The sequence below is a fragment of the Pieris rapae genome, chromosome 4 (genome assembly GCF_905147795.1).
Source record: "Pieris rapae chromosome 4, ilPieRapa1.1, whole genome shotgun sequence".
Classification (NCBI taxonomy): Eukaryota; Metazoa; Arthropoda; class Insecta; order Lepidoptera; family Pieridae; genus Pieris; species Pieris rapae.
The window spans coordinates 6,270,554-6,290,806 of record NC_059512.1 but is presented as its reverse complement, the minus strand read 5'-3'; the positions used below and the strand labels follow the sequence as shown (position 1 = coordinate 6,290,806).

The 20,253-nt window shown below is 32.4% G+C and overlaps 6 protein-coding genes across 6 annotated transcripts in view; 5 read left to right on the top strand and 1 right to left on the bottom strand.

Moving 5' to 3' along the window:
* Positions 1–708: 708 nt before the first annotated feature.
* LOC110999800 (programmed cell death protein 5) lies at positions 709–2,543 on the top strand. The gene is made up of 3 exons (XM_022269031.2): positions 709–886; positions 1,009–1,117; positions 1,742–2,543. The coding sequence occupies exons 1-3, from the start codon at positions 821–823 to the stop codon at positions 1,954–1,956; spliced, it is 390 nt and encodes a 129-aa protein (XP_022124723.1). The 5' UTR covers positions 709–820; the 3' UTR covers positions 1,957–2,543.
* A 561-nt stretch (positions 2,544–3,104) lies between these two features.
* LOC110999799 (lipase 3) lies at positions 3,105–5,881 on the top strand. Its single transcript, XM_022269030.2, has 5 exons — positions 3,105–3,284; positions 3,706–3,907; positions 4,057–4,427; positions 4,894–5,052; positions 5,470–5,881. The coding sequence occupies exons 1-5, from the start codon at positions 3,138–3,140 to the stop codon at positions 5,860–5,862; spliced, it is 1,272 nt and encodes a 423-aa protein (XP_022124722.2). The 5' UTR covers positions 3,105–3,137; the 3' UTR covers positions 5,863–5,881.
* Positions 5,882–7,774: 1,893 nt separating this feature from the next.
* On the top strand, positions 7,775–10,604 carry LOC110999815 (lipase 3). Its single transcript, XM_045627933.1, has 5 exons — positions 7,775–7,976; positions 8,238–8,439; positions 8,634–9,004; positions 9,082–9,240; positions 10,115–10,604. The coding sequence occupies exons 1-5, from the start codon at positions 7,827–7,829 to the stop codon at positions 10,517–10,519; spliced, it is 1,287 nt and encodes a 428-aa protein (XP_045483889.1). The 5' UTR covers positions 7,775–7,826; the 3' UTR covers positions 10,520–10,604.
* A 1,377-nt stretch (positions 10,605–11,981) lies between these two features.
* LOC110999798 (ommochrome-binding protein-like) lies at positions 11,982–12,968 on the top strand. Its single transcript, XM_022269028.2, has one exon. It carries the CDS (start codon positions 12,014–12,016, stop codon positions 12,758–12,760), a length of 747 nt encoding a protein of 248 aa, XP_022124720.2. The 5' UTR covers positions 11,982–12,013; the 3' UTR covers positions 12,761–12,968.
* A 132-nt stretch (positions 12,969–13,100) lies between these two features.
* Positions 13,101–14,884, top strand: LOC123689146 (lipase 3-like). Its single transcript, XM_045628038.1, has 5 exons — positions 13,101–13,279; positions 13,392–13,593; positions 13,727–14,097; positions 14,209–14,367; positions 14,478–14,884. The coding sequence occupies exons 1-5, from the start codon at positions 13,136–13,138 to the stop codon at positions 14,871–14,873; spliced, it is 1,272 nt and encodes a 423-aa protein (XP_045483994.1). The 5' UTR covers positions 13,101–13,135; the 3' UTR covers positions 14,874–14,884.
* Positions 14,885–16,210: 1,326 nt separating this feature from the next.
* Positions 16,211–20,253, bottom strand: part of LOC110999797 (BAI1-associated protein 3) — a 68,772-nt gene continuing 64,729 nt past the window's right edge. Inside the window, exons 25-26 of the mRNA XM_022269027.2 lie at positions 18,980–19,214; positions 16,211–17,904 (exon numbers count right to left, since the gene is read on the bottom strand). Of these exons, the coding sequence (XP_022124719.2) occupies positions 17,813–17,904; positions 18,980–19,214 (327 nt within the window). The 3' untranslated portion in view covers positions 16,211–17,812. The remainder of the gene's footprint in view (positions 17,905–18,979; positions 19,215–20,253) is intronic.

Sequence of the window (20,253 nt, the reverse complement as noted above, 5' to 3'; positions counted from 1 at the left end):
GGTTGTTACGCTATTGCTTTGTAAAGAATCGCTGTGTGTGCACTATAGTGATTTCTTCCCCACAGGTCCAGTACCATAAGCCTGATGGCACTAGTTTGAGTTCTGTGTTGAAGAGTATTGGAAGTTTGTTCGGTCCAAGAACTCTTCTGTTTGTAAAGAGTATGAATTCTGTTTTTAAGGAGTTGACAGAAAGCTCGTGCTTATTGCACCATCTCTCAATCGCTTTGAAAGTCCTTCTCATGAGGTCACTTAAGGTGCTTTCAAAGCTACCCGATATTAGAAAAGCTATGTCGTGGTAAAGATGAAAACGTGACGGGGAAAGATTGAAAATTGTTCTAATATCTTTAATATTATTGTGAGATGTCGTCAATAGTCTTAACTTCATAGCTTTAAGGGACTTGAAAACCCACATCTGGCTTAAGTGAAAAAATATTATTTAACAAAGATACTCATTGTTTATTTTTTATGTATCAACCTTACTTCAACGGGGAAAGATTGAAACAGACGTTTTCAAACTTTTGCCATCTCAGTTTTTTATAATAAAACTGCATTTTTGTATAATAAAATAACATTTTAACTAAGCGAAGAATTCGAAATAAATCGCGTCCTACGACTCTTCTCAGATCTACATAAATAATTTTGAGAGTTAACCTAACGTAGATAATAAATATATCAATGTCAAACGTCAAGTTGGGTTTTTTAAATTCCATCATATAAATTATAAACGGTGAAGAGAAAACAAATGTTTTTATATTTTTAAATAGTTATTCTTTGTTGAATCTAATTAAGGTTTTAATTTACTTATTTAAGAAATAACAACATGAATGATCCTGAGTTGCAAAGAATTCGTGAGCAGCGAATGGCTGAGCTGCAAGCTCAACATGGGGTAAGTTTGTTGGTAATGTACAGGTTAACTAAAATATTTATAATAAATTAGTCATGTTCTTGTTTGTAGAATACCTTTGTAAATTAATTTACAATATAGTTTATTTGTATATCTTATTTCAGGGTGGAGATCCTAATCAAGCAAAGGCTCAGCAAGAAAGAATGAAGGCAATGGAAGATGCTAGACACACAATACTGTCACAAGCCCTTAGCCAAGATGCTAGAACCAGATGTAAATAATGTTTTAATTGATATATTTTTTAGTTTGTTGCATTTCATAATTGGTAATGGATTTGTTTTTTAGGAATGTCTTTGTGTTTTGTTCAACTGTATGTTTAGAAGGTTTGAAATATTTGCAAATAAACATTTTTTCTCTAAGCTGGGACTTCTGCTAAAGTTCATATTATTAGTCATAATCTTGTCTTGATTGCTGTCTAATGAGTCAGTAGAAAATATGGTTCAACAGCTCTTGAAACTAGATTTAAGTTTTTTGTTTTTATTACAGTGTTACTAAATATGGTCTTAAGAAGTCTAACATTCATTTGGGTTGACATTTGCGTTTTGTCTTGAGTTGCAAGCCTCAGTGGTTAGCAGACCAATACGCTAATTTAACATTTCCTTCCAAATTTCAGTATTGTTGTGTGGATGTGGCTTTATGGAGAGATTGTTTTTGACGAGAGTAATAGTGGAAAAAGGTGCTGTTTTAGCGCCCAAGTTTGTATCTTCTTGCAGTTGAATTGGAACAGATTTAGTCGACCTCAGTCTGAGATGAACAATCATGTGTCTCTATTTATTTTTAATAGATCTGTAATGACTGAAATGAGCATGAATTTCACTTCATTTTCCTTTTTTTCAGTAAATATAATAAAACATAGTAAACCAGAAAAAGCAGCTATGGTGGAAAATATGATCTGTAGAATGGCGCAGATGGGCCAACTGAGTACTAAAATATCTGAGCAGGAACTGATTCAATTGTTAGAGTCTGTTAACCAGCAGATGCCCAGGTCTACAAGTACTGTAAAGTTTGACAGAAGAAGAGCGGCTCTTGATTCAGATGATGATGATTTGTAGGATACTCATGAAAGCAATACTAATGCCTTATTTAACAAAACCTGGGAGTGTTTCAAACAATATGTAATATATATTTTTGCAAAGATTGAGTATGGTATAATATTCTCTAATCTATTTACTAATGGCACTAGGAATTCACAATAATTTGTGATTCTAGATTCATGCCCTTATTATAGAATTTCAATATCACTTAAACTTATTCTCAGAAAGCAAAATTAGAAAAAAAAATTGAGTGAATTGTGTCATTGTATTAAATACAGTTTTGTGGGTATTATGTTTATATCTGTTGGTCAAAATATAACTCAAATCTATTCGGTAACTTTGTTTTAAATACTTTTAAGTCAACTATGAGTTCTTTTTTTTTCATAAGCTTGTGTATGAAATGAAGATTTTGTGTCATTAATTATCTCTGTTCAGATTAAGCCAGTTTTGTTTAAGGTAATCTAAAAACTTAATAGAGCAACATAAATTGAAGCTTTCTAAAGGTTTCAAATACATGATAGCCTCTATATTGTAAAAAAAATTGTATGTATGTGTATTTTTTGCTTTGCTGTCTATTTAACTTTTGATTAAAGTATGCCCAAAAACATTTTTTTTATTTCATCATCTATCTTTGTCTGTGGTTCATTGTGATAATTGAATAATTTATTGTTTTTCAATCTCAGTATTATTATTTGTTAAGGAATTAATTAAGGAACTTATCAAGATTGTATTCATTGATTACAGATAATTAACAGCTATAGCTATATTATGTCATAAACAAAGTTACTTCTTTCTAAATATTGTAACAGTAATATAATACTAATGCAATTGACAACTTATTAATACTATAGTTAAAGTAAGATCAATATCACCTAAAATAGTCCACTCATTTTATCTATCTGCAGGCACCGGAACCGTAAAATTTGAAAAGTAGCAGTACTTTTCGAACAATCTGGCAATGTCGATGCTTAAAGTTATAGAATTAATATATAGAAGGGATTTTAGCGGGTAGGCACTGCCCGATAGTGACGCCTATATATAGATATAGTTCCAATGCTTTAAAATAAAGACCATGTTATTAATTTATTGTAATTGAAAATAATCTCAAGTAATTTTCTAGTCTAATCTAAGATTTTGTAGATAATAACGCAATATAAAACCGCAAATTAACGTGGCAAAAAGTCTTTGTTTTCTTGAAAATGTTGCGGTGTCTTGTGGTGTTAGTTTGTATAGTATCGGCTTTAGCAGGCCAATCCCCCAATGCTGCGCTTGTCGAAGAACTAGTCGAGTTGTATAATGACGGACGATATTCGGATAATATAAAAGAAGATGCTTCATTGGACGTGGTAAGAGTATTGTATTACTTTTTAAGTGTAAGGAACATAAATTCGCCGTCAGAATTTCAGAAGTCACGAAATATCATTTCCGTTTCAATGTCGAAATTCCTAAACCACGTCTAATACGGTTTGACTTACGAGCGTCACATTTAGCGTTAAACTATCAATTTTGAGGAAGTAGGATAGGAAAATGTTCCTCTAACCGAAAGAGAGGACCCAGGACTAATCCAACCACTGCCTGGCCAACGTGAAGACCCCCAGTGGCTGAGCGGAAGAAGTTGTGTCCTTACCGGCAAAAATAACTTTGTAAGCGCGTTTCATGGTATAACGTAAATGATATCTAAGCTAGTATCTCTTTTTCTCCGTATACCAATGGAACAACGCAATATATTAATTGTCAAGTAAATATTAAATCAGCATTGTATTTTAGCCAGAACTTGTGCGAAAATATGGATATTCGTTGGAGGAGCACACGGTGGAAACATCCGATGGCTACATTTTAACCATGCATCGTATTCCACACGGACGGGAAGCAAACAATGATGCAGAACAAAGACCCGTAGTCTTCTTGATGCATGGCCTCCTTAGTTCCTCTGCTGATTTTGTCTTGATGGGTCCTGGATCTGGTTTAGGTGTGTAAATCTAACAATGCCTAAACCTAGTGGTTTGCTAAAAATTTTATTTAGGATTTTATGACAAATAGACTAAATAAATATATTTGGCTCTTACAAGAAGGAAATCATAGTATACACAATATTTATAATTTCACTTATATTTTCAGGGTACATTTTAGCAGATGAAGGCTACGATGTGTGGATGGGCAACGCTCGTGGCAACTACTATTCTCGTAAACATTTAAAATTACGTCCTGATGCGTTATTAAACACAGATTTCTGGAACTTCTCATGGGATGAAATAGGCAACATAGATGTAGCAGCTATGATAGATCATGCTTTGGAGACCACTGGGAGATCTCGTTTGCATTACATTGGGTTTTCTCAAGGCACAACTGCTTTCTTTGTGTTAGCTTCCCTAAAGCCTGAGTACAATGATAAGATTATATCCATGCATGCATTAGCGCCTGTGGCTTATATGGCCAATAACAGAAATCTTCTGTTAAACGCTTTGGCACCTTTTTCTAGGAGTTTATCGGTATGTTTTTCTTATTATATAGATCGCGTACAAAGTTTTTATATAATCACAATAATAATACGTATAATATCATACGCCTAAAAAGAAAAAGAAAACATGAATAACAAGCCAAGTACACTAACTAAACCGAGCGATTTGCAAAGTATCATAATATTAGCTCTCACTCTCTCAGGTCATTAAATTATTAAACCATCTGAGATGTAGCGATGAAGACAGTGCCAACCTATTTTTCATTATCCTCAACCTGAAATAAAATTGAGATTATTGTTACGAATGTATGTTTTTGGCTTGCATTATAATGTAGTATCATTCTGAAGGGCAAAAGTAAAATTTCTTTTCCTTATGATCTGTGTAGGAATATATTCCGATTGGCTTGCTTATTGACACTGATGCGATTATAAGGACATTTAATTGCTATTTAAGGGTTATAATTCATTTGAGGCTAAGTATATACGTAAACTTTCAGAGATTAGCGAATCTAATTGGAATTGGCGAGTTTATGCCAAACAGGCTAATCTACACATGGGCTGGAGAAGCATTGTGCAAAGATGAAGCTATATTCCAACCGATTTGCAGCAGCATTCTTTTCTTGATCGGAGGCTGGAATGAAAGCCAACACAATGCGGTAGGGTGTTTTTTATACTTTAAATTTCAACGATATTGTTATACTGACTTCACATATTTATCAGTTATAAAGTGGTAGTAGAAATTGATACAATTCTATGTGGTATACGTTGGGTTTTCATATCCTCAATGATATCCTGTATGATATGTAACATCTGGAATAAGGGCCCCTGCAAGGGGCCGATACTCATCACTAACGTCTCCAATAAGACATTTGTATTTCGACACAGAGACTTGTATTTCGTTTTCTCACACTGTCAAACTGAAATTACATTGAAAACAAAGATAATCCAAATCGCGATCTTCATTTCTTCACTTCCTCTTCCTTTCTCGGATTATTGGATCATCTTATTATATTATACATATTCCAATATGGTAACATATAAATTTCTTTAGACATTAAAATATTCTGTTTTAGACAATGTTACCTGTTGTTTTCGGCCACACCCCAGCCGGGGCGTCGGTAAGGCAATTCGCCCACTACGGGCAGGGTATATCTGGCAATAAATTTCGTCGTTTCGACCATGGTATGACGAGAAATTTGCTCACATATGGCAGAATCAGCGCCCCAGATTACGATTTGAGTAAAATAACAACACCTGTGTTTTTACACTACTCATCTAATGATCCCTTGGCCCACGTAAATGATGTGGACAAATTATGGTCAGAATTGAAAAACCCAGTTGGAAAATTCAAAGTTCAAGAGAACACATTCAGCCATTTGGATTTCATGTACGGAATCGATGCAAGGGCCTTGGTTTATAATAGGGTTATCAGTTTCCTACGTGTTATGGATGCTTTGGAAGTTTAAATAAATTTATTACCTTATGTTTTCTTTTTTTATTGTATTTCGGCTGGCTAAAAACGAGAAAACTTATAACGTGGCTGAATAAATAGTGCTATATTAAATTGGTTTCTGTTTTTAGTTGTAGTAACAACTATACTTTTTATCAAAACGCGGTCATTAGAGCAAAACCAATACTTTCACATAATATGGATCTCAATTTGATCACTGCATGATATGAAGACGGTTCCAGGCGAATTAATATTTATTATACAATTTTTTTCGCAAAAAGTCTTCCTAGTAAGTACCTCATTTTAGTAAATTACATTTGCAAATATATACAAAATCTTTAGCGGTAACGATACTATCTTATATTACGTCATAATTAATATAAATACGGTTGGTAATGCATATATAAAAATAATTATATAAAGAAAAAACTATTTTATGAATTTCATTCACACGGAAAAAAACTATTTTTTAATTGTTGTGATAACGTTAAATAATAATTATTCTATCGTTTAAAGCATTATAAAGACAAAGAGATAACGTGTAATATCTGATTATTTAATATTTCACTGCCACTGAAACATATAAATGATATTGAAATCATTTACAAAATGATTACGTCATTGGAGTTCAAGCTTTCAACTGGTCAAATATAATATATAAAGTATTAAGGGAACGACTTTAATGCTTTTTGTAAGAAACCAGTCAAAAATAAAAGATTACTGCCTAGTAACCTCATGTTTTTATATGAGACTAAGGGTCTGTTTCACAATGCCCGGATAAGTTCCAAATAATCTATTTATTACTTATTGGTAGGATAAACAGTATTTTTGCGTTTACGACTGTCAGATTGCGCTATTCGTCATGAAACGCGAAGTATCTTATTCGGAAATTTTATCTTTCGAATAATTTATCCATAATTTACCCATACATTGTGAAACAGGCTCTTATTAGGGTCTGTTTATAAATAATTTATCCTACCAATAAGTAATAAATAGCTTACTTGGAACTTATCCGGACATTGTGAAACAGACCCTTAGCGCTATGTATAATTAAGTAGCACTTATGTCACACACGCATTATATTTTAACATACGGGGATTGTTAAAATCCGATAAATGACAGATCTTGTCGACAAACTTTCAGACAAATTCAGTTTTTGACTTTCTACATACACTACTGTCATAGCCGTATTCTTGGTATTTAGGATTTAATGCGAGATTTAAGTTAAGATTGTATTCTTAAAATGAATACTATATTTCTAAAATCAGACTGCTTTCCTTCGCAAGTACTAATTGCTAAAGAAATCCGGATTTCAAAGTATGATGAGTATTGACAGTTTAGATTAAAGATTATACAATCAATGCAATATTGCTTGATTTACAACTTGATAACTATATTTAGTATCTTGTCATTTATGGCCTGAGTTACAATAAAGTACTTCCTAGGAAATAGAAATAATAAAAAGGGAAATATAATCAATTAGTTCTGTTGCCGAGTACTTTAGTTATCTTGATAGTTGATAGTTTCGAGTTATTACTTCCACCAAGGTATATATTTTTGTTGGGTTCTGTATTGCCCATAAACTTTCATTCAATTTTATACTAAGTGTTATTTTGAGTAGCTAAATTTAACATAATATCGAGTAATGTTGTATTAATCAATCAAGCCTATAAATTAATAACATAACATCCCTTACACTAGGAGCTTTAAATTATATTTAGAAATTGTAGGGATTTCGAGAGCTATTAAAAGACTTCATCGGAAGAACCGAAATCAAACATCACACACGTACATGCAAAAAACAATGCAACGATGTTTTCAATAAAAATTTAAATAACTTTTATTATTTCACACTTAACCCTTGAAATTACGATAGTTTATCATAGATTATAATTAGATTTATCTATTTATCTTTATTATTAAAAACACCGGAATTTCAGAACATTAGGGTGTATACTTTCTGTATGCGAACTAGCGAAGATGTTAAGATTATTATTAATAGTTAGTTTGTTTTTATTGACAAGTGCTGGAAGGTCTCCTCATGCTGACTACGTGTCCCGTCTAAACCAGGAGAGTGCTTTTGGACCAAAACTCTCCGACAATCTTCTTTTAGATGCTATTCTGGATGTAGTATGTATCTATTGCTTACTTTGAATTGTTTTCATAAAAACCCAGTATCACTATTAGGTCCTATAAAAATACTTAAAATAATCTGGTGGCACAAATACGCCAAGAAAGCAATGATATAAAGAAAACATCGCGAACAATTCTCCTTAATTATATTATCTAAAATTTGTCTATAAATCCTGTTACTAATCGAACCTCTTTAATTCCCTAAGCAATTATTGAGCTTATATTACACAACAATAGTAAATATTTATGTGTTCCAAGCCTGATATGATCAGAAGATACAACTATCCGATGGAGGAACATTTTGTTATTACTCCTGATGGATATATTCTGGGCGTGCAGCGAATTCCCCACGGTCGAGACAGGAACAATGTTCCTGGAGACAGGCCAGCTGTCTTTGTTATGCATGGCCTTTTGAGCTCCTCTGCCGATTATCTGATCTCAGGTCCTGGAGATGCTTTAGGTAAATAATTTGTTTTATTTTTCTTTAACGTTACGTGAATGTTACTACATTTAATGTATCTTAATAAGGATAATGGCTTATTTAGTTTTCTATAGACTGACCTGTCTAAGGAAATAATAGGTTCATACAATTTTTTTTATGAGGCGCACGTAGTAGTTTAGATGTTTTTTATTAAACTGTAAATTTATTTAAAGCTTACATACTGGCGGAGGAAGGATATGACGTGTGGCTTGGTAATGCTCGCGGAAATTATTATTCGCGGAAGCATTTAACACTCAAGCCCGACGGGGAAGACACTTTATCATTTTGGGACTTTTCTTGGGATGAAATTGGAAATATTGACTTACCAACGATGATAGACTATGTTCTCGCACAGACTGGTAAATCGGCGTTGCATTACATTGGTATGTCTCAGGGAACAACTTCATTCTTTGTTATGGGCTCCCTGCGGCCGGATTACAACAAAAAGATAATCTCCATGCACGCTTTGGCACCGGTAGCATATTTGGGACATACCAAACAGTCTCTGTTAAGGCGGATAGCGCCTTATTCGGCAAATCTTGCGGTAATTATATTTAATATAATTTAAATGGGGAATGGAAAGGATTCGAACTATTTTTATTGCGTATGTTTGATTTTTAGGCTTTAGCGCGTTTGATTGGTCTTGGAGAATTTTTACCAAACAGAGCTATATGGACATGGGTTGGTCAGAATATATGCAAAGACAAAGCACCATTACAAGTAGTCTGCAAAAATATTTTCTTTTTCATTGGAGGTCATAATGAAGATCAATTTAATGCTGTAAGTATTAAGAGAGCCTAAAATGTCTATGTAGTTTAAATTATTATAAATATATAAATTTTGATACTCTATTTAATAAAAACAATATTTTACAGCAGTGCTTATCTATAACACTAGTGTTAAGTAGGCTGAATAATTAAATGTAGTGTTTGTGATGTTGTACTTGTTTGATAAACAGTTTTAGCAGCGTACACGATATAGTGTTATTTTATTTTAAAGTTTCATAAAATTGTAGGAATAGGTTATTCAAATTAATATTTTCACACAATTTTCGCATTTTCCTATGCCATGAAAAACAACAACACAGTCTTGCCGGGAAGCGTTTACGTGTTACGTAACGAATTTGGGGAGTTGGTGCAAAAGGTTACGATGCGGGGAATGAATTATGCGTTGTTGTCAATATTATTTTCGACTTTCCGATACTTTACACAACATAAAGGGCAACTTTTAGGTTTAATTTGTCACTGGTTACGAAACGTTTTACTATTGGGTACAGAAAAACGTCACGGCGCGTCTATACACTTTACTCATTCCTCACTCACTCACTCATTCACTCTCTCACACATTTACACCCACACACTTACTCATGCACTCAGGTGTGATGATAACGGTTCAAAAAAATAGGTAAAATAATGTCATTATTTTAAGTAATTAAGTTTGTTAAAAGGGTTTCCAAATCTTACACTTTGAAAAGAAAATGTACATAAAATGAATAAAGACTTTTTATTATTATTATTATTATATATTGTGTCAAGAATCTCCTAAAATTGCGTGACGTAATACTTGAGAACACTCCCTGGACATCTGTGTTTAATTAATTGTGTTTCTTATTACTATATTTTAATAGTTTAATTAATTTATTTGTTCCTTACAGACTTTATTACCTGTTAAATTCGGTCACTTCCCCGCTGGTGCCTCAGTCCGCCAGTTAAGCCACTATGGGCAGAGTATAACAACTTCAATGTTCCGACGATATGACCATGGTTGGGCTTTAAATCTATTAAGATATGGAACACCTGAGCCTCCCCACTATAATTTATCAAATATAGACTGTCCTGTATACCTTCACTATTCCGAAAGTGATCCATTAGCTGATGTCATTGACGTCAATAAATTATTTAACGAACTGGGTGGTACTCCAATTAGGATACGTGTTCCTGACAAAAAGTTTAGTCATATTGACTTCGTATGGGGCATTGATGCAAAAACCTTAGTCTATGATAACGTGATAGATATCATGAAAAACTTCGATAAAAACGCAAAAGAAACAAAAAACTAGATTAATATAAAATTAGGAATTATTAATGTTATATTATTGTATAAATATTCGATGTTCTCAATACAAATATAAGGTATAAATTGTATGCTATGTATTTTATTAACTACTTACTGTATATAAAAACTGGTGGGTATGTATGGATACAGCCGAGTGTTGTACCTGAATACGGTTATACGAGTTATAATCGATAGATTTTGACGACAGCTGATGTTAAAGGAACGAACCTGTGATATGTATAACCAGGCTTCCATTCCACAGCAAAGTCATACTGTGTGGTAACAAAAAGTACATACATATATGGGTACGCAAACAAATAAAAGCTTGATTAATATTACATATGTTGTTCTTTAAGTACCTACGTTTTGTATTACCTATTACCATTTATTAATAAATTTAAGAAATACTCTGAATCGCAAATGCCTTGAAGAACTTTCAGGCGCTTATTGCTGTCCTATCACAAACTGCAGATAAATAAAATTATTTGTTGTATATAAACAACGAACGTTTGTTGTATAACGAAAAATTGCCCGCATTTATTACTCATTTTAAAGTACATGGATAAAACAAGTGAAATTTATCGTTCGAATTATGAATGATACCTGTGATATGATATTTTATCTCTTGAATAAATTGTTTTAATATTAGTTTTTAAAACAGAGCACTGTACATTTCTCAGAAATGCTGTTGATTGTGGGGGTGTTTTGTATATTATTGGTAATAGTCCCCTCATGCTAATTATGTAGAGGAATGAGAAGAAAACAAGTTTTTGGAAATGTAAAAGATGAAAGATAAGATGTGGTAGTGCATTAAGAAGAAGAAGTTGTTCTAGCGGCTTCAGCGAGCGGCTCTATCCCTAAGGACGTATATTCGGATCCAGGTTGTGTTCCAATAGAATTTCTACCTATATACGACTTTAACATGGTCTTAAGTGAAGGAAAATAATAAACATATTGAGAAAATCGAGTTCAGTTTCAAATGTGTACTAAGGATAATCACACACTTGCCTGTTAGAAAAAAATACATGATCACGAAACAGTTACATAAATCTATATAAAAAATTAAATTTCATTTGATACTATGACAATTTCATTTTAGCACTATTGGTCGGTCATAAAGTATGCACAGAAATAAAAAATGTTTCTAACTGTGAATAATTGTTTATTTATGATTTTTAGCATTATTTTAGTAAAACGATTGAAGTTCTTTATTTCCCCTTGAAAATAATTGACATACTATAGACAAAAATATGAATTAATGATATCCTATAATTATTTTTTATATAACAATAAATTTTATGTGAAGTGAACATTTTTGTTTCAATGACAATTATTTGTCATTAGTAAGTTACTATGAAGAGAATATTTATATAGTTCGTCAAAATGACAGTTAAAGTGAGATATCTTGAGCCATGGATACTAAAAAAATAACAAAACATCCTTGTGAATTAAAAATGTAAAAAAATATCATGAATCTTCAGTCAGCGCTTTAAGAAAAATGCAGAAGAGCAAAATAAACAGTTGTAGAAAAGTTATTTTAGAAGATGTAAATATACCATACAATTTTTCAATAGATAGAAATAAAAATCAGCTATTCTTTTGCATAAATGCGGATGAACTTTGCGATCAATCCTTTCAGTTGGCAGTTGTAGATTTAGATACTGCATCTCCATGGATCATACCAAGCATTCGAAACGGTTTTGCAAGTGCAGTAGACAACAATACAAGCACAGTTTATCTGGCTGGTAGTGATGGAATTTATAGGTACAACGACCATCTTAAAGACATAGAAAAAACAGCAATCATAGAAAATATAGATATTTTTGATATGAAGTTTAATGAACTGTTGTATTTTATCGATACGGCAAATCTAAATTTGTATGTTTTGAAAAACGGTAAAAAAGTTCGCATTACAGTTATAGAAGAGTATGGCATACAACACTTTACCTTTGCTGGTGATCATGTTATATTTTCAAATTCAAATGGGTTATATTATTTGGATAAAAATAATAGTAAAAACAGTCCCGTTTGGTTTACAAACATTGTCAATAACATCCGAGGACTGGTTACCGATGTGAAGGGAGTGCCACACATTGTAGCTCAGAATGGAATTTATTATATTGATCTTAAAACTATGAACGTGAACAAAGTGATGTCGTTACAAGACGGCTTCGCATTGGATTTTGATAAGTTCAACAATATGGTCTATAGTGATGGACGATCTGTACAAAAATTAATCAAGTAAAAATCTATGCAAGTATCTCTCAGTCACTTCTTATTCATATTACCTAATTTCTGTTGTAGGATGTTTGTTATCTAGCCATAAACATTTTATGACATACAAACGAATAATTTATGCTGCAATATCTCCCTTGCCTCCAAGAATGTAAGAATTTAAAGGCGATAAAAATGTTTCTGTCTTCTATCACTGACATTAAATGCTGAGTTGTTTACAAGAGTCATATTAGCCAGCATTTTTTACACATTTAATTAAACATGAATGAACAAAAATATGAAATTTATCGCAGGTATTAATTGTGATATGCAATTTTATCTCTTGAATGAACATTATAAAAGCCCATCGGTCATTGAATAGAGCCATTTGAGTGACGGCTTAGAAATGCTGTTGATAGTGGCCACGTTTTGTGTATTACTGGCAACAGTTGGTGGATCACCAAATGCTAAATTTGTTGAAGAATTAGTGAAAAACAATGTTTTTGGAAGCGTATCAAGCGGAATCCTTGAAGATGCCAGATTAGATGTGGTAAGTGCATCTACGGATGATTATAAGCACAGTTTTGAACATTCAGAATTACACTAAAGAGTCTACTATAGGGTAGTGTTTTGTTTTATCCTAATGAAAAAATATTTTTTAGCCACAATTAGTTAGAAAGTATAAGTACCCCTTAGAAGAACATCATGTGATAACTCCAGATGGATATATATTAACCCTCCATCGTATCCCTCATGGACGCGATAGTAATACGCAATATGGTAACAAACCAGCGGTGTTTGTTATGCATGGATTACTCTGCTCCTCAGCTGACTGGGTACTCACTGGACCTGGCGTTGGACTGGGTATGTCTTCTATTTTTTTTTCCGACGGAGATTATTGTTCCGTTGCTTCAAAGAGTTAAATGACGGGTACAATTTATTCTTCCTTATATCGTGTAAGATAACAGACTTTTTAAATTATAAAATAATGTTTCAGGATATATTCTCGCAGAGGAGGGTTTTGATGTATGGCTAGGCAATAACCGAGGAAACTACTATTCAAGGAGGCACTTGCTTCTAGATCCTAATGACACGAACAGTACCGCTTTTTGGAAGTTTTCTCTTGACGAAATGGGCAACCTGGACTTAAGTTCGTCGATTGATTATATTCTGCGAACAACACGTAGGCCCAACCTTCACTATATTGGAATGTCACAAGGCACTACCGTTTACTTTGTCTTGGGATCACTTCGACCCGATTTCAGTGAAAAGATTGCGTCAGCTCATATGTTAGCTCCTGTTGTATTAAACGCTGGAAACGGAAGCCCTATTATGGATGCTGTAGCGCCCATCGTTGCAGCCGCCGTGGTAATTATTCTTGCTTTTACACAAGCTTTCTGAACGAAAACAAAATTTTTGTGCTAGATTTGTATATTGTAAACTGATTTATGATTTTTTATATATTTTTTTTATTTTTAGTCGTGGGCAACTGACAATGGATTCGGTGAAATATTCCCAAAGAGTGACTTTATTGCAAGCATTGCACGTAGATATTGTAGGGACGGAGTGCCAACCCAAAGTATTTGCAGTGCTCTACTGTTTATTCTCGGTGGCTGGAGCGAAAGTCAACACAATGCGGTATGCCATTATTAAACAAGCTTTAAATGTTTGATTCAACTGGATTGCTTATCCAAATCGTGCAAATGAAAATTCGCCAAGCAATTGTAATCATATTTTGTTCTTTTCAGACCCTCATACCTGTTAAACTAGCCCACACACCAGCCGGCTCCAGCTTGAGACAATTCGCACACTTGACACAGAATATGGCCTCAAAGAAATTCCGCAGATACGATTATGGCCCAATTCAGAATATGCTGCGCTACGGCAAAACTCAACCGCCAGAATACAATTTGCTTAACATTAAAAACCCTGTCTTCATTCATTATTCTGATGGTGATATTAGAACAAATGACGTTGACATTAAATTGTTATACGACTCGCTCGATACTACCAAAGAATTAATCCGTGTGCCAGACGATAATTTCAGTCACATCGATTTCATGTGGGGTAAAAATGCAAGAAGTGTTCTATATGATAGAGTAATAAGTGAAATAAGAAAGATTGAAAGTTCGAAAATAAAATAATATAAACCTAAGGTGTAAATGTGTTATTTATTTTGTAGTAAAATTGTAATAAAATTATTTTGTATGGAGACATTTATTTAAGCGAATTGCTCACGCATGCAAGTCTTCGTTCTATATAAGCCTTTTGTAATATAATTTTAAGCTTCAAAATAGAATTCTATTTACTAGAATAAATATTTTGCAATAAATGTTCTGTTATTAATATAACATTTTCCTATATTCTTTAGCATCCTCTATTAGTATTATTATGACTAACCTGATACTTACTGTCAGTTGTATAATCCCAAAGTAATTGTGGAGAATTTACATATTTTTTAAAGATCTTATAAGTGGAAAATGACCAGTTCTATATTATTAATTATGTCAGGTATAATTTTGTAATTCTAAAAAAACCTGACATGATTACGACTAGATTAGCTTTTTGCAAATAAAAAGTTTTAATAAAATTGATTCCCAAAAAATTTTCTGAAGTATATTTCTGTTCTGTAATATATATGTATGGACTTTAAATACGTACATTTTGTTGAAGCTTTAGGATATCTGTTCAATTTACTCTTATATTTCAACATAATTATTTTGTTATAATAGAATATAGTGGTTTCATACAATGCTTTGCCATAAATTATAATTTTAACAAGTAGATTGAGTAAATACAACATAATTTATAATTTCTTTATTGGCCACAGCAAATGAAGAAAAATATTATTATACAGTCTATGAGCTAGGAACATAATCACAAAACATTTATACATTACACCAACTACAATTTTTGATTACACGGATACAATATATTTTATCGTTCTAGAGGAAAGAACATCAAATAATAGTAGCAATAAGTTGCATATTCTAAACACTTCATTGGACAAGCATTTGAAATTACTACATGATTTAGCAAAATGCAAAGTAATACAAACTGTCAGTAATAGAACTTTATACAATAACATATTGAATATGGGCCAAAAATTTAAAATACTTTTCCGTCGATGCGTTAAAAATCTGAAAAAATATTCACCTCTGCAATATAAGAATTAATGTCATATTTGGTATAAGAAAATTTTAGCCTAAACATTAATTGACATTAAAGTACTGTTCAGGTAAATAAGAATATAAAAAATTTAATTACTTATAAATAAGCTCTGTAATATATAAACTTTTTTCAAGTGGATATGGATTTTTGATTTAAATACAAATTGGACATTATAGTAGCTTGTAGACAAGACAAAATGGCTGGACAATAGGAAACAAAAAATCTTTAAGATTTTTTTGCGTTATAGGATACATTTATATAAAGTGTTAAATTTTTCAAAAATTATATGTTTCAGATAGTGAGTATGTAATAAAATTTCATATAACTTTTCATAAATTATTCAACGTCATGAAGGAATTTAAAATATTCACGATTACTACAATATTTTTCATGACATTATGTATCGCTTCATAAATTAGTGACTCTGTGTGATATTTGTTTAATAACATATTTTCACTTATCGACTATGTCAATAGAAGATGTAAATAACACAAAATAATTTGGCATTCGTTTTATAAATAGCGATAAAGTATTCCAAAAAAACTTAAATACAAAAATAGTTCAGTGTTTTGTAAATAAAATACATTATCGTTTCACAATAAACGCTCTAATGAAATCAAGCGGAAAATTCGCATAGAAATCTTACTTTATAAACATCAATACGCTTCTACAATTGTATACACATTGAAAATTTTCACATCGATTATAAAATACTAAATATCCCTAATTACAAATACTTAAGACTAACAATGAAAAATCAGTCGACAAGACAAGAACTAGGTATGATAGAACTTCTCAACGCTCTGAAGCTCACATTAAAGCTTAGGTTGTGGCACAAAGTTTTGCGGTGGGAGCTGTGCAAGAAAGGTGAGATCAGAAGGCAAAGCCATGAGGGATATTGATAACGAAATTTTAATTAAAACTAGTCTATGGTTAAAATGGGACCGCTCAAACGTAGCAATTTGATAACAAACTCTCTCTCTGTAGTCGGCAGCTCATGTCTGAGCGTCGTGGTCAGCAACGAAGCATCTAGAGCGGACCACCTGCCTCCATCTGTTTCTGTCCATCCCTTCCCTTATTACACTGTATAGCTTTGAAGACGGCCACTTGATCTTTTGCCTTCTGTGATAACAAACTAAATGCGTCCAAGTCTGTCTCTAGATTGCATGCTCCTACCATCTTTGAGACAGGTAGACTCTTCAAATAATAGATATCATGCGAGCTTAGAACATGGCATCTTAAATTAAGCGTTATTAAACCTGGTTCTATGTAAAGGTCGCGTAATAAATGTTGGATGATGGAATGAACGATTCAGTTACAAAAACGCCTTACTTTTTTTTGTTTAACCCGACTTGAGCACTGAATTCACACTGAATCGTTTGTCGGGACAATTTAATTTACTTTTATAACCTCGACGTTCAAGTAGGCGATACTTTCGACAACTTAATGAAACTTGTATTATATTTAATCATATTTGGTAGAATGTGAAATTGCTACGTTTGTTCAGGTCTTTCATATTCATAGAGAACTACAAACACAACAACAAGTCTTATAATACTTGGTCGGGATTTTCTACTAGATTCTAACAACTAGGGACATAAGCTCTGAGAGTGCAGGCTATACAGTAAATATACATACATATATATTTAGAAAACCAACATACGCAATATTCTCTCAATACAAGATACAGTCTTTGGTACACATTAATTATACATATACATCTATAATTTAATACTGATAAAATTTTCTTATCTCATACTTTTGTAAAAACCAACTCTTTAAATACATCGAAATCTTTTTAAATATACTTTTCAATAATATATTGTCGAAATGTTAAATGGACGTTGTGCAGACAGAAACAGCGAAGGTATATAGGTTACATTTGTAAATACAATTGAAATTAAATAAAAATTTATTCAGCGAATCGCAGTTTTTGTTTTTTAATGAAATCCATAGCCATTTTATCCGTGTTTCGAGATTCCAGAATCTGCAAAATCGGATGTCCTGAAAGATAAGCATCAAGATTAAATACAATGTTATTATTGCGAGCCTGTAATGTAAAAATTAAAAGTGGTAATTAAATTGAAATTTGAGGATACGCCAATCTTGATAACGTAAGTAAATTTTTACTTTACGATAAACGTGTGATTTTATTTTTTACTTGGTTTATTCGAATTATTTTTTACGTCTTTACGTTTATCTAGCGCTATCTATATACACATTTCCGGCTTTGACTATAAGTACAGCTGATCATTAATACTTATGATTGTGAATATAATAAGATAAATCTATCGATAACACGTGATTAGATAATAGTTAATTAGTACATTGTTTTCAATTCCAGATGATTACCGTCAAATAATCCTGTCGTGTTTCACTGAATTATCGTTTACATCCGACATATAATATACTGGTTCTCTAGTGATTTATTATCATAACGTCTAGTAGCATCACATAGTTGCGTATTTTCAATAAAATCCTAGTGAAAAATATTTAATAGACAGTAGTACATTTTATTTTATTACAGTTTTCTTAATCTACTAAAAATTTCACTGACTTATTAACTGGTTTATTTAAACCACAAAATTTAGTGTGAAATCCTAATATTAATGATCTAATATATTATCTGTGTTGCTTTGCTTTAAAAATTATATAAAAATTTACTCTATGCATTGTCGTAAGATGATATTATGCTAAAGATCAAAACAAATGTATTATCCGATTTCAGATAACCAAAGGAGGTTCAATTCGAAGAATTTTTATAATAATTTTCTTAGTGACAAATGTTCCAATTTCAATTTATAAATTTCTCAGTATAATGGTATTAATTATTGTTTCATAGTTATTTTATAGTGTGGTTTAGAATATGGGGGGAGGTACTAGATAAAAATCAACACCTCTGCTCCTACATCTAAATATATTTTGCTACAGTAAACCAATTAGAATTTCATTCAAAGCGTTACTCGCGACAAACTTTGTTGACGGTTTTTTTATGGCCCATGCTTGCTGTGTTGTGTGTGTGAGAATTGATTAGCAATAATTTATATTCCGTTTGATTCAAATACAAATAAACACTTACCCCGATCATGTAACTGCATAAGTGGTAGCTCTATGGGCCTCAGAGGGTCCGGCGGTGCGTGACTATTGACCCCGGGCACACGTGAGATGGGTACAAAGGCTTCCCCGGCAAAATCATCCGCGGTCAGCACATCCCGGTCCCACACGGATAAAGCCAGGGTCGCTTGCGGTGACCGACACGCCTCCAAGGACACGGCAAACTCGAAACACTCGTCCCACACAGGGTTAAGTGTTTTCTAATAAAATATTTTAAAAAGGTAATTCAAATGAAGATACAACTTTTTGTTTCATGTTTTTTTATCAACGGTTAATTTTTAGGCGATGGATATCAGCTTTCTGTGATAACACTTCATTATTTTTTTAGTCTAAGAGAAAGTTGGGACATGATTCAGAAACATATGAAAGTCATGGAGCGCGCTAAGCTTCGGTTTAGAATCTGTTTGGCAGTCAGTTGGAACACACGATCTCGGAATATTTTCAATGCTTTACATACTTATTCTATTATTATTTCAAAGGACACACTTAATTAGGTTAATTAATTAGTTTATTATCTCCCATCACCGATTTTTTATCCATATCAATTCGATCACGAATGCACTGTCGTGTTATATAATAGTTGATAACGTTTGAGGTAGCTATTGTTTTATCATATTCTAGATGTAGATTTAATTTGAATTTTAAAACACCACAAATGCTGCTTAAAAACTATAACACAAGAAAATACACTATAATAAAGAAGTAGCTAATATAAGCTGTGCGTTTGTAGAATCTCAAAGAAGACTAAATGGAATTCAATGTGTTGTAAATTCGTAAGAAAATATTTAAAGTAAGTAATAAAATTGAGGTATTTATGTAAATACCCTGTATTTTTGGACTACCTCGAAGGAGCAACAACAAAAATAAAAAAGTGATTTCGGACTTTCAAAGTACTAATTACGTAACATTATAGAACAGCTGTTTCCAAGTATTACGGAGGGTTATTAAATTGCACAGCATTTGATTCATAATTTTAACTCTGTCTGTATTTTTGAAGAAGACATCAGCGTAATTTTTAAAGCAAGTAGGTGATTATCTTCTTGTTCCTGATAGTATCCCAGAATAATTACTGAAACATTGGGTATCAAACCGAGAACGTGTTACACGGCATATGCCTTAACCCCTAAATCATCTTACTACCTACGTATTATTTAATAATCTTAAGTAAACAAATAGTTTTGTCCATAACTTATGCTTTAATTAGGGCCTGTTTCACAATGTCCGGATAAGTTCCAAATA

Bases quoted from the DNA above. Each gene is read 5' to 3' on its own strand.
- LOC110999800 (XM_022269031.2), top strand. From the start codon at position 821: ATGAATGATCCTGAGTTGCAAAGAATTCGTGAGCAGCGAATGGCTGAG. The intron at 887-1,008 runs GTAAGTTTGTTG...ATCTTATTTCAG, and splicing joins AGCTGCAAGCTCAACATGGG to GGTGGAGATCCTAATCAAGC. The intron at 1,118-1,741 runs GTAAATAATGTT...CCTTTTTTTCAG, and splicing joins CCAAGATGCTAGAACCAGAT to TAAATATAATAAAACATAGT.
- LOC110999798 (XM_022269028.2), top strand. From the start codon at position 12,014: ATGCAGAAGAGCAAAATAAACAGTTGTAGAAAAGTTATTTTAGAAGAT.
- LOC110999815 (XM_045627933.1), top strand. From the start codon at position 7,827: ATGTTAAGATTATTATTAATAGTTAGTTTGTTTTTATTGACAAGTGCT. The intron at 9,005-9,081 runs GTAATTATATTT...TTTGATTTTTAG, and splicing joins CTTATTCGGCAAATCTTGCG to GCTTTAGCGCGTTTGATTGG. The intron at 9,241-10,114 runs GTAAGTATTAAG...TGTTCCTTACAG, and splicing joins ATGAAGATCAATTTAATGCT to ACTTTATTACCTGTTAAATT.
- LOC123689146 (XM_045628038.1), top strand. From the start codon at position 13,136: ATGCTGTTGATAGTGGCCACGTTTTGTGTATTACTGGCAACAGTTGGT. The intron at 14,098-14,208 runs GTAATTATTCTT...TTTTATTTTTAG, and splicing joins CCATCGTTGCAGCCGCCGTG to TCGTGGGCAACTGACAATGG. The intron at 14,368-14,477 runs GTATGCCATTAT...TGTTCTTTTCAG, and splicing joins GCGAAAGTCAACACAATGCG to ACCCTCATACCTGTTAAACT.
- LOC110999799 (XM_022269030.2), top strand. From the start codon at position 3,138: ATGTTGCGGTGTCTTGTGGTGTTAGTTTGTATAGTATCGGCTTTAGCA. The intron at 3,285-3,705 runs GTAAGAGTATTG...ATTGTATTTTAG, and splicing joins AAGATGCTTCATTGGACGTG to CCAGAACTTGTGCGAAAATA. The intron at 4,428-4,893 runs GTATGTTTTTCT...GTAAACTTTCAG, and splicing joins CTTTTTCTAGGAGTTTATCG to AGATTAGCGAATCTAATTGG.